This window comes from Danio rerio, chromosome 21, assembly GCF_052040795.2.
Source record: "Danio rerio strain M-AB ecotype USA chromosome 21, GRCz13ab, whole genome shotgun sequence".
Lineage (NCBI taxonomy): Eukaryota > Metazoa > Chordata > Actinopteri > Cypriniformes > Danionidae > Danio > Danio rerio.
The window spans coordinates 15,677,774-15,691,901 of record NC_141041.1 but is presented as its reverse complement, the minus strand read 5'-3'; the positions used below and the strand labels follow the sequence as shown (position 1 = coordinate 15,691,901).

At 33.4% G+C, this 14,128-nt stretch overlaps 1 protein-coding gene across 2 annotated transcripts in view; it reads left to right on the top strand.

Moving 5' to 3' along the window:
• The window catches only part of cacna1bb (calcium voltage-gated channel subunit alpha1 Bb), a 259,390-nt gene that overhangs the window by 178,890 nt on the left and 66,372 nt on the right, over positions 1 to 14,128 (top strand). For both annotated transcript variants that reach the window (XM_087300946.1, XM_087300947.1), the window contains 2 exons: positions 237 to 343; positions 13,730 to 13,826. In XM_087300946.1, the coding sequence (XP_087157072.1) occupies positions 237 to 343; positions 13,730 to 13,826 (204 nt within the window). The remainder of the gene's footprint in view (positions 1 to 236; positions 344 to 13,729; positions 13,827 to 14,128) is intronic.

Below are 14,128 nucleotides of genomic sequence, written 5' to 3'. Positions count from 1 at the left end.
TAAAACCCTGATTTTTTTGTAAGTATGATCATAATAGCATTTGAAATAAGAAAATAAAAAAAACAAATAAATAATGCAAATGTCTTAACAATAACCCTTTATCAAATTAATTTATCTAATTCATAATTATTTTCAAACATTTAATGCTTGTATATTTATTTCCATAGTGCAATGAAAAAAAAAATATATATATATATATGTATGTATGTATTTAGTATTGATCTCCCCTATTGTAGATGATTGATCTTGGACTGCTGCTGCATCCCGGCTCTTACTTCAGGGACCTGTGGAACATCCTGGACTTCATCGTAGTGAGCGGCGCTCTGGTGGCTTTCGCCTGCTCGTGAGTGGCTTTATTTATTTATTTTTTTGTAAATCTGTCAGAGCGGAGCAGAGACGAGCAGACTGTCAGTTCAGATCCAGCAAGAGAGCATTCAGTGGAAAATGACGGAAACAGGATGTGACTGTCTGCTGTTTAGTATCTGGAGCAGGACAAGTGTGGCATCTGTGGGAGGTTTGGTCTGAACTGATCGCTTTAACGCACATCTGTTTTGTTTTAGCTTATATTAAGATGCTGTGCAGCTTGTACACCTGTTATAATGATGGGAATTTAGTGTTTCCCAAAGGAGCTGAGATAGTCATTCGCACATTTCCCAAGAGCTTGCCTTTAATTTGTGTTGTTCCGCAGACAGCCGTGATAATTACGGTAGTTATCATTTGCTAAATGCGCTGTAACTGTTTTCATTTATCTGCGATTTGACGGTCAATAAAGCAGCAGTAAAATCTCTACATATAATAATAATACGTAATACATATTATAAAAATAATACATATAAATAATAATCTCTACTTATAATGTTTCATGATTGACAGCTGCATTTAGATAAATGCATTAATTCACTAAAATCTTACATGTGTGTGTGTGACTCATTATTGACATTACTGATCAACAGAACATATGTATATGTGTGTATATAATACATATTTTAGTGTGTGTGTGTGTAAATATAATATATATATATATATATATATATATATATATATATATATATATATATATATATATATATATATATATAAAAAATGCAACTGCGTTATTTATTTATTTTTTTGCATTAATTAAAATTAATTATGTGCGTTAAGGCGCTAATTTTGACAACCTTATATATATATATATATATATATATATATATATATATATATATATATATATATATATATATATATATATATTAGGGTTGTCAAAATTAGTGCGTTAACGCACATAATTAATTTTAATTAACACAAAAAAATAAATAAATAAATAACGCAGTTGCATTTTTTATTTATTTATATATATATATATATATATATATATATATATATATATATATATATATATATATATATATATATATATATTCTTTTTTTCAATAAAATCAAATTATTTCTATTTAAAATGTTTAAAAAATATTACATTATCATTAAATTACATTTAATGATTTAATAAGTATATTCACAATATCTATTTTTCAAATATAATTAAAAAATTTAATAATAAAATAAATTTAAAATGACAAAATTTTAAAACTTAATTTTAAAGTCATTTAGTCTTAAATAAGTGTGAATTTAAAAATGACTTCAATTCACAAAAATGTAACCCAAAGACAGTAATCAGTACTAATAACAGCAAAGTGAAATAAATAAACTAACAAAAATAACAAATAAACTAGCAAAATCTTTATTAGAAGCAAAATAAAAAGTATTCATTTATTTAAAGCCATATATATATATATATATATATATATATATATATATATATTAGATTACATTTATAAATTTATTTTAAATATACTACTATTACTTCTAATATTGCAATATTTTAGATTGTGTTTTATTTCCAAAATCTGGCAACACAAACGAGTCAAGACAACGCTCAGTTTACATACAGAAAAGAGAATCATACAGAAGAGAGACGTAACTCTGATATGCATTTAAACATGTCATTAACATTTAGTTGTTCCCATAATTTGGTTTCTGAATCCATTACAACTTCTGTTATTTGCTGATTAAAACACAAACGTATCTGCAGTGTGTACATGGCCATAGATTAGCACTGAATTAGACTTGGCATCGTAGCAACTGCATAACAATGAGCCACTCATTACACTTAGCAACCATATAGCATCACCATGGCAACCATTGTTACATCACAATGTCAAATTTCACACTCATATATATGGATATCTGGTGAAGTCAGTTGTGCTGTAGATTTCTCCGCAAGGCAAACATAAGTGCACGCACACACGCTGGGTTTTGACAGCGCGGGTGTGTGATTTGTGTAATAAATGCGAGGTGTAGTTTTGAGTGTGGCTGAATCCTCTTAGTCGTCATGTGCAGATGCTCAGCTGTCCCTCTCCACCTCTCCGGTTGACAGAAGGACCCCGGGGTGCTTTAAAATAGCTGAAAAAGAGGCGATAGAAAACTGCTCTGCTTTTGAGACCAGCCGCTCTGTGTGTGTGTTTGCAGCTGTATTATTCAGGAGAACAGAATTTCTCCACCAGCCCCGTCGGGCACCTGTTCTTCTGATGAAGACACTGGTGTATTTGTGTTTTGAAGTGTTTCTTCTGATACAGACACTTTTGAATTACTCACACTTAGCTTTTTTTTAATGTAGGTACACTTTTTTATTTAGTTGATGTGCTAACAATTTCCAGTAGATTTTCGTACATATGGGATTGCTTTTTAGTTCTGTAACTCATAAGTATTTAATCCACAGTGCATTTTTGAAAATATATCAATTTACTGTATGTATTGTTTGTAGTACAAAGGTAAAGGTACAACAGTATCCCAAAAGAGGTCCTATTCTTTCAACTGTTTTTTTTTTAGTACTTCTTAGGTACTAAGATGTGATCCTACATAAAATATGCATGCACAAAAACTTGCAAAATCCCATAATTCAATCTATTTATTTACTTATGTGCAGTTGAAGTCAGAATTATCAAACCCCCTTTGATTTTTTTTCTTCTTTTTCAAATATTGCCCAAATGATGTTTAACAGAGCAATGAAATTCTCAAAGTATGTCCAACGCAACCTTACAACAAATTGTAACTTTTTGATTTAGTGGCTAATTTGTATGAATTCGTACAATTTAATTCGTACAATTTGCTCATCACCCAATGACGGTTGGGGTTAGGGGTGGGGTTAGGTACCACGCCTCCTAATTAAAATCGTACATTTTTGTATGACTGAACTCGTACGAATTTGTACGAATTAGCCACTAAACTGTCAAAACGTAAAATACTTACGTTTCCTCATGAGATCAGGCTGGTATGTCTGATCATATTTTTTCTTCTGGAGAAAGTCTTATTTGTTTTATTTCGGCTAGAATAAAAGCCTAAAAGCTTTCAATTTTTAATCATTAATCATAATTATTATAATTATCATGATTATAGTCATAACTATTATAATTTTTAATGTCAAAATTATTAGCCCCTTTAAGCTATATTTTTTCGGTAGTCTACAGAACAAACCATCATTATACAATAACTTGCCTAATTACCCTTACTTGCCTAGGTAACCTAATTAACCAAGTTAAGCCTTTAAATGTCCCTTTAAGCTGTATAGAAGTGTCTTGAAAAATATCTAGTAAAATATAATTCTAACTTCACCTGTATGTATTTTGTGTTGAGTTACTTTCTTGTTGGTCATCTGTTTGTTTCTAATGAGTCTCCAGTTTTTCGTTACTACAGACTAGTTCAGTAAACAGAAAGAAAAAAGAAATGCTCGCATGTGTTTAGCGTTTTTCTTTATCGCAAACACAACAGTAATCTGGTAGTGTTTGTGTTGTTTTTGCCTTTTTAGACTTTATTATTTTGATTTCCCAATTGCAACAGAAAAAGACTGGGAAATGTCTCTAGACTGATGGCATTTCATGTCGATCCGCCTTATAATCATAAAATGTCATCAAAATCACTTTAGATTTAACACTAGAGAATCATTCTAATACTAGCTCTAAAATTGCATTTACTTTGCATAACATTACATTACATTAGCATTGGTTTCTGCTGTTCTGACGTCAGCTGCAGATGTGAAGGAACGGTGAAAGAAAGTAGTTCCTCATACAAAAGGACTTTGAGACTCACCATGTTTGATTTCATTTTTTATTATGCCATCAAACTGTTGTATAAACGCAATATCACTCTCGTAGCAGTGCGATATGGCTGTATATCAGACAGCCTGCCACCAGTACCTATATACAGCCACATCGCTGTATATATAAATAAAATCTCTTTAATGCATGACTCACAAGACCATACAGGTTCATTATAGTGTAAATGACACCAAATATATATATATATATATATATATATATATATATATATATATATATATATATATATATATATATATATATATATATATATGTATATATATATATATATATATATATATATATATATATATGTATATATATATATATATATATATATATATATATATATGTATATATATATATATATATATATATATATATATATATATATATATATATATATATATGTATATATATATATATATATATATATATATATATATTTAAATACAGTATATATATATTTAAATACAGTATATATTGGAATATGCTGCAACTACTGTAGAACAATCAATTCTTTACATGTAAGTTAATGAAAAAAGATTTACTTTAAAACATGATTATATATATAAAAAAAAATATATATATATATATATATATATATATATATATATATATATATATATATATATATATCTATATATATATATATATATATATATATATATATATATATACATATATATATATATATATATATATATATATATATATATATATATATATATATACATACATATATATATATATATATATATATATATATATATATATATATATATATATATATATTTATATATATTTATATATATATATATATATATATATATATATATATATTTTTTTTTTTTTTTTTTTTTTTACTGTAGTTTGAATAAAAAACAACCCCTAGGAAATAAAAGTGTCTGTATTTGAAGAAAGAAGAAAGGGTGCTTTTACTTTAAATCTCTTTTTCAATGCACTGTTGTATATTGATTATAAATGTATCTCGTAATGTGTTCTTCTCTTTCTGAATCTCTTATACTGTACGTGTCTTTCTTTAACTGTGCTGTAATCTTCTTTTCTCTCCTGTGCTGTTCTTCAGTGCTTTATAGAAAGCTTGCGTCCTGTGGGCTTTAATGTTTCTCATTTAGTTCTTTCTTTCTCCATTCATCCTTCTTTCTCTTTCTGTCTCTTTCTGGCTTTCTTTATCTGTTCTCTCGCTCGCCGTGCTTTCAGGAGCTTCATGGGGTACGCATTTGTTATTACCTGCTTCCAGTTTATCTGCCTGAGTGTGAGTGTGAGTGTGAGTGCGAGTGTGTGTTTGTGTGGATAAGGAAACACTAGAAATTCACCAAGACATTCAGCTGCCTCTCTGAATCACAGACAGGATCAGAAATACTTTCTTTAACTCAATACAGATCAGCAAGTAAATAAAACCAAGTTGCTCGCCAATTGTTTAACGGCTTTGTAAGGAAGCCCGATGTAAAATAGTCTTTACATCGAAATGTAACATAGACAGAATGGCACTCGCTGATGTAAGTGAGCATACCAACCATGTACATCTCTTACAGCTTATAAATCTTTATATTTATTTATTTTGTATTGTTTGACATCAGTTTTTTGTGTGTTATTTATTTGTTGTTTGATATATAGGTAGCTACAATTAATATATGAATTATTTATTTTGTCATCACCATACAGAATAAAATGGCTTAAGCTGAGTTTGCTCTGCACAATTGTCTATAAAGCCGGAAAATCGGCTGTTTCATACTTCTTTATCTGGGGTAGAATTTAGTTCAGCATCAGGAAGCTACCCAGTGCCAGTGCAAATTGCCCACAAAAACTCAATGTGGTTAAAAAAACTCCCTGCTGCCCTGTATCTTGCTTTCTCATTGGCTGTAGGTTATCATGTATTATTAATCTCCAACAGGTCCAGATATTTACCATACGGGGGTCATTGGAAGTACATGCTTCAGCCTACTTTTTCATGAAAAAACAAAAATATACTTAAGAATAGAGTTGGGTGTCAATATTAGCACCGTTAGCTACATAAGCAATATGCACCGGACCAAATTAGCAAATGAGTTTCAGTGCCTTATATCAGAGCCACTGGTGCTGCGACAAGGACGTAAGAAGCATCAAGGTGTGCATCAAAGGCATACATAGATAGGCTACCCATTGTGACACCATCTCTTAACATTTACTTCTAAACAACTTTGAGTTATATTGACATTGTTGTCGATGTTAGGCGTTTGTTCTTGTTGTTTAGGAAGAAATAGAAATAGAATAAAAAAAAAGCTTTTGTATTTTGTTATGTGGTTGTCTGTGATTCTTTACTGACTCGGTAGGTAAGAGAAGAATGTTCAACAGCTGTATGTGTATGGAATATCCTGTCACTAAAAGTGGTGAAAAGTCCTACACGATGGTAATAGTTTAATTAAGATGTTCTTTACTGCACTTTAATAATGTGACTTAGACATACTACACGTCCTAATTCATTCAACTTCTGTTTACATTAATTATGACTTTAGTCGGATTAAGGTAATCAGTAATCGCTCTTAATCAGAGTATTGTCTTAATCATATTACATTGATGTATAATTCAAACTTTAATTATTGTTAAATAAAAATAATTTTTTTGTCAAATAAAACATTTTCTAGAGTCGTCCACCATAATTTTGTGGCTCAAAAGTACCAGTTCAGGCACTGTTTTGGCACCGGTATCATTTTAAAAGTATCGATTTAGCACCGGTATTGACTTAACCACAAACAATACCCAACCCTACTTAAGAATATGTCTGCAGTTTCTTTTAAAGAGTAAAATACGACTATTTTTTTTTCCTTTTCACACTTATGACAGAATTTTTCGATATTATCCATCTTATCCATATTATCCAAAAAAAAAAAATCCATGAAACAACTTAAATTATACACAGCTCTCTTGATTCCGATTGGTCAATCACAACATTCCAAGATTTGTTATTCCCAGATAACAACTACTGAAACTAGTAACACAGGCACTTCCGGGTACTACAATTTATATTGACCATTAGTGAGTATATTCATTTTATTTTGATGGTCCGTTTGTTGAATTTAAGATACATTGTATCTACGTGCCAACTAATTTTCATCAGATTATAAGAAGACTGTTAGGTTGGAGTTAGGGTTAGTGTAAGTTTACATGTACTTCTAAAGTTTTTGTACACAGTTAAATGTCTGTTGAAGGAGCAGTATCAACAGATCTTAAGCAGACAGTCTACTAATATTCAAATGAACCATCAAAATAAAGTGTTACCCCATTTTCTCTCTGCAAGCTTTGTTTAATTAAAGAGTTAGTAAATTATTACGTCTCAGATCAATGTTTACTTTTGATGCAAGTACCCATTTCAAGAGTTCACACTTAGCTGATGATTTATAAAAGCTTGTTTGGCATGTTGTCCCCGGAGAGAGCCCCGAGCTCAAGGACTCCTCGAGTCCTGGGCTTCCTCCCGTTTGGCAGAGCGAGAGAGGAGCCTGAGCTCGGTGGATCTCAGAACTCCCCTGCTGCGGTAGCTAAGGAAACAAGAGGGTTAAATAAATGCTTGGTTATTATGTATGTTGAATGTCTTTGGATGGTGGGAGGAAACCGGAGAACCCGGGGAAAACCCACGCGGACACGGGGAGAACATACAAACTTCTCGCAGAAACACCCACCGGTCCTGTGGGACCAGGGCCGGCAGTGTTCTTGCTGTGGGGCTCGCAGTGCTAAGCAATGGGCCGCCGTGTCGCCCAGTCAGAGGTAAAGGAGGAGATAAGGGGGGGAGGGGGGTTTCTTCCAAACGAAGATAAAGTGAACTGAAAACTGTGGTTATTTATAGTAGCTTAGGGCTCGTATGATTGGAAGATATTGATTAGCAAATGCGAGACCGGCCGTGATAAATCAAAAGCACGTAATCCTCTCGAAATTAGTTTATGAATAAACTACATTTAAAAAGTGAGATAATGTACATCCAGGTGGTTGTTTTCACAGAAAAAGTGCTTTAGTCCTATACAGAGGCTGAGTGTATAAGCTTGCTCTAAATTACTTGTGGGATGTTTTCCACCTCATGCAAATTAACCTTTTTTGTAAAACTGTTTTGTATTCACAAAGAAGACGTGATTGAGGCAAATTATGTCTTTTTGGAGCAAATTTGCTGTGCATTCTATTTTGTTTGCATTGACTTTATCTGCAGTACTTGCGTGAATTCTTAAATTTGTATTTACTGTAAATCGATGTGTATTTGTGCAACTAAATGTACTTAGGACAAGATATTATCTTTCTTGTCACAAAATGTAGACGGATTTCCAATGAGCCTGGGCTGGAGATTTGCCCTTTCAGATATTTCTGACGTGTCTGCGATTCTATCAGATTGTGTATTTGATAACTCATATGGTGTGATTGTCACATGGATGAAAAGGAGCACAAATATGCTTCCAATTTTAGGCGTTTGTAAGTGATTTCACAAAAACAGGTGGGCGATTGAAAATCAGGACTAAAATTGTGCAGTGTGAACTCAGTATAAAAAGACTGGTGATGAAAAATAGGACTGGATTTATGCAAAGTGCACACAATTGATCCATTGTATTTTAGTTGCTTTACACAATCAACATCCATCAGCAGTAGTTGCATGAAACTTTCTCCAATGCATGCATTTCCTTATAGTGTGTGTGGTTGTGTGTATGTGACATTTGCAGATCTGTGACCTTTTCGTGTTTGTGATTTTTATCACAGTTTCATTTTTTCAGTGTTTATATATTTATTGCCGAATGTGATTTATCTTGCAGAGATGTTACAGAGCAACAGTAACTCATCATGTTTTTTGATTATTGTAATGTTTTTGTGCACTAGAGTTGCTTTATAATCTTTCTTTGCTGTTGGTCCTTCCACAGTGTTTTGGCTCAGTGAAAGCTCTCTTCTTTTCTGATCTCATTTAATCTCTTCATGCTGGTCTGCATTTATTGCTTATTCTCTGTCTGTGATGCGGCTTATTATGTGTGTGTTTCTATGTTTGTGCACATGTGCATGGTTTTTCCATCGGTTTTCCTCATCAGATCGCAGCAAAGCGTGACCAGGTGGGGACAGTCTATATATCTATAAAAACATACCCTTTACCCTCCAACCTCCCCGAGGATCAATCTAAGCTCACAACCCTCCAGTTCTTCCTCTCATTCAGCCTTTGTTGAAGGGGATGGACCTGCTTTGACCCAGTGACATGACCTTTTTAAAAGCTAATAGAAACTACTACTCCTACTGTTTTCAGAGGACAGGCACCCAGAATGCAAAATCAGTCAATGGATGCTGAAATACTTCTGATCACTAATTATTGGCGGTAGTTACAGCAAAAAGTGGGAACTTGTTGTCTAATGTAATCAACATTGTTAAGCAGGAAAATTTGCTGAGTTTTACTATGTACTTTACAGTGTATGCACATGGATGGCTAAAAAATAAAGAAAAAAGACCTCGAGATTCAGTTATATTTCTTACAATATATTACGATATGTTAAACATTTAAAGGCAAGCTGTGAAGACAGGTTTGGATATTATTAAACCAAGATAAAACAAAAATGTATTACATAAATAAAAAGTCTTAATTTGTATGATGCATAGGAGGAAAGATGGATGAATGACAGAAGATGGGCAGAAAGTATTGGTGGATGGATTGGTAGTTGGATGGAGGGTTGGATGAACTGATGGATGGATGGATGGATGGATGGATGGTCTGGTGGATGGACGCATGGATGAATAGATGTGCTAATGGACTGATGAATGGATTGTCAGAATGGGTGAATGGATGGACGAATGCATGAATGAATGGATGTACTGATGGACTAATGACAGGATGGACAGATGGATGGGTAGATGGATGGTTGGAACGATGAACGGGAAGTTAGGGAAGATTGATGGATGGTTGGATGGAATTATGAGTGGATGGATGTATGGATGGATGAATAAATGGATGGTTGGTTGGTTGCCTGGTTGGATGGATGGATGGATGGATAGACTGATAAATGGATGCATGGACTGATGGAATGATGGATGGATGGTTGATTGGTTGGTTGGTTGCATGGATGGATGGATGGATGGATGAGTAGTTGAATGGATTGGTAGTTGAATGGACAGGTGGATGGACTGATGGATGGGTAGTTAAATGGATGGTTGGATGGACTGATGGATAGAAAGATGGATTGATGGATGGTTGGATATATTGATAGATGGATGCATGGATGGCTGGTTGGATGACTGATAGATGGATGCATTGACGGATGGATGTACTGATGGACAGATGCATGGATGGATAGATAGTTGAATGGATGGTTGGATGGACTGATGGATGGATGGATAAATGAATGAATAGATGGTTGAACTGATGGATAGATGATGCATTTATGGATGGATGGATGGATGGATGGTTGGTTGGTTGGTTGGTTGGTTGGTTGCATGGACAGATGGATGGATGGATAAATGAATGAATAGATGGTTGAACTGATGGATAGATTATGCATTTATGGATAGATGGATGGATGGATGGATAGATGGATGGATGGATGGATGGATGGATGGATGGATGGGAAGTTGAATGGACTCAGATGGATGAATAAATGGATGGATGGATGGATGTACTGACAGACTGATGAATGGATGGTCAGAATGGATGGAGGGATGGATGAGTAGTTGGATGAATGGCTGGATGGATGGATGGATGGATAGATGAATAAATGGTTGGATGGACTGACAGATGTATGGATGGAGAGATGGATGGATGGATGGATGGATGGATGAACTGATGAATGGATGATCAGAATGGATTGAAAGGTGGGTGTTTGAAAGGCTGGTTGGAAGAATTGATAGATGGATGCACAGATGGATGAATGGATGGATGGGTAGATGGATGAAGGTTGGATGGGCTGATGGATGGTTGGACAGAATCATTGATTGATGGTCAGAATAATAGATGGATGAATGTATCACAAAAGCAACTCATCATTGTACATCCTGTGTGCTTGGTGGTTGGTGAAAATGGTCCTCTGAAAACTATAGGAGTATAGTTGAGCACCTCACTGGGCAGAGATCCCTGTGTGCCCATGGGGTGTGTTTGTGAGACTGACAGACATTGCATGGACATTGCATGCCAGTGTGAAAAAATCCCAACTCCTTATGGGAGAGAAAAAGTAAGCAGACCAATCACAGAGCTAAGCTGCTGTATGACTTTCTGAGTCCGGTTCTCTGTTTAGTATTGGGAAGGTATATACAGTACAGTTTAATTGCAGTGTCAAGCATTTGAAGTTTGGTATTTAGAAAGATGAAAGTCTTAGACATCCCAAAAAAAAAACTAAAAAAAAAACTTATCTTAGTGAAGCTCGACAGCCCATTATAGCTGTCAAGGAAACATCCCACCGGTCAGAAAGGACTCAGCTTTTTGGATTAAACAAGGTTGAAATAGAGGTCATTCGTGTGCATAAACATGTCTGCTGAAGTTTAGAGTCAAAGAGTTTTAAAATAACAGTTTCTTATCTTTTTCAGGTGAGTTCCATTCTGTTGAACTGTGTAATTTCATATGTCATTCATTGCAAACTTACTTACTACATCTGTAACATTCAGAGACTGAATCTTTCAGCTTTGTCACATTGATGTGACTTAGCCTAACTTTAAGTCAATCCTGAAAACAAAGTTAAACTTTATGGAACTCAAACATCATTAACAAGCATTACTGTTATGATGGCAAATACTTATGGTTAGGAAATTTAACAATAAATTGTATGGGCAATAATTCACCCAAATATGATAATTTGAATATGATAATAATGCTGCTAATTTACTTACCCTCAACACATCTAAAAACTAGATGACTTTTTATTTAGAAGATTAGAAGATTTTTTTTTTTACAGAAATTCTGGTTCTTGGGGATTCCATAAAATGCTTGTCAGTGGCTTTTAGCCTTTTGACAGTATAAAAAAAGGAAATAAAATATATAAACATAAAGATCAAAAGCAGAAACAAACAAAAACACAAAGGCTCAATCCCAATTCTGTTTTATACCCTTTTCCCTAAATATTCCACTAAGAAATGGGACACCACTAAAATTCCCTGCACATTTTGTCACTAGCTTGAAATTGCACTGTCTATTTACACAGTCCTTATATTCATGGATGTAACCGCAATAACATCAAGTCATCTAGTATCTGAATTGAAAATATGCTTTGGGACTATCCAGCCTGATTCCACAAGGAAACGTAACAATTTTAAGTCATTGGAAGATGAGCAAATTGTAATAATTTGCATGTACAAATGTACAAATTCATACGAATTAGCTACTAAATCAAAAAAGTTACAAATTGCCTTTAGCGAATTTCCTTTTAGCAATTTTTATCATTTTTTTTTAAATGTTTATTCGAAGAACCTGACTGTAAAACATGAACGGTGTCATGAAAATAATAATACTAATTCTTGTTAGTTGTAAAAATCCTTATTAATGACAAAAAAATTAATAAAATTATTTGTTAGTCTCTTTGCTCGCTTGGGCATCCCCTTCATTTATAGTCTGATCCCGCAAAATCTTTGTTTGAAGGGCTGTCTGACACCTACAGCTGAAAGAGAATTGGGACACCCCTTTTCCTTAATATTTATGTTCAGTTTAGGTTAAAGTAGGCAAGGCAAGTTTATTTATATAGCACATTTAATACACAATGCTAATTTAAAGTTTAAAGAATAAAAGAAACAAGAAAATAAAAACAACAGAGTATAAAAATGATTAAAAACAGATAAAAAATACAGATTTAAAAAAATGAAGAAGAAAAGAAAGACATAATAGTGTGATCTGTCCGACGTAGCACATGTGCTCATTCAGTAAAGGCACAGCTAAACAGATGTGTTTTCAGTCTTGATTTGAATGTGCCTAATGTTGGATCACATCTGATTATTTCTGGAAGCTAATTCCAGCTGCTGGGGTGTAGTAGTTGAAGGCGGATTCACCCTGCTTTAACTCTTGGAATTTCTAATTTACTTGATCCTATTGATCTGAGTGATCTGTTAGGTTTAAATTCAGTGAACATATCTGTAATGTATTGAGGTTCTAGGCCATTTAGTGATTCATATACTTTAGTAGAAGAACTAAAGGGTTAAATTGGGATTGGGCCTAAATGTACCAATTTGGCAACCACTCACAACATCCTAGCATCATGAGTTTTTCATTGGCAGAAACAAATAATTCTCAGTATCATAATATAACTTGGCCAACTGTGGTTTTACAAAGAAACCATCGTTTTAGAATGGTTCTTTGTGTCTTTTTCTGGTGAATGAGCAGTTATTTTACAGAAATGTTAAACGACATGTATTGTCAGCTTCAGAGGTAGGTTTGTTTCTGTAGAATAACCTCCCCTATAAGGCATGCTTTTTACTAACCAGATAAACTCTAGCTAATGTAATTCTGAATTACATGATGGGCTGGAGGAAGTGATTAGCTCATTAAAATGTAATTGAATTGAGTTCAGGCTTTGTGCATGTGCTGGCAGATGACATCAAACAAAACGCTTCAAGTGTGCGTTAAAATGCAAGTGTGTTGGAAATGTTTCTGAGTGATTGCTTTTTCCTTACAGAGGAACTAAAGGAAAGGACATAAACACCATCAAGTCCCTGAGGGTTCTTCGAGTCTTGAGACCCTTGAAGACAATCAAAAGATTGCCCAAACTCAAGGTAATGCCTGTCTGTCTGGTTCCTTGCCCACTAATCTTACTCCTCTGTGACCATGCACAGTAAAATTACAAGATAAGGTCCACCAAAAAAAGTAATTTGTAAGAAGAACATTGCAGTTCTGTTAGTTGAGGTGAATTCGGTCATTTGAAAGAAAATGCTTAAACATTTACATTAAAAACAAAACAAAACATAACTTTAAAACATTAAATGATGTCACTTAATTAAAATAAATGTTCAAGTTAAACTAAATTAAGCTACAATTCCTAAAATAAATATAAGTAAATTAAATAAAGTACTAAAAC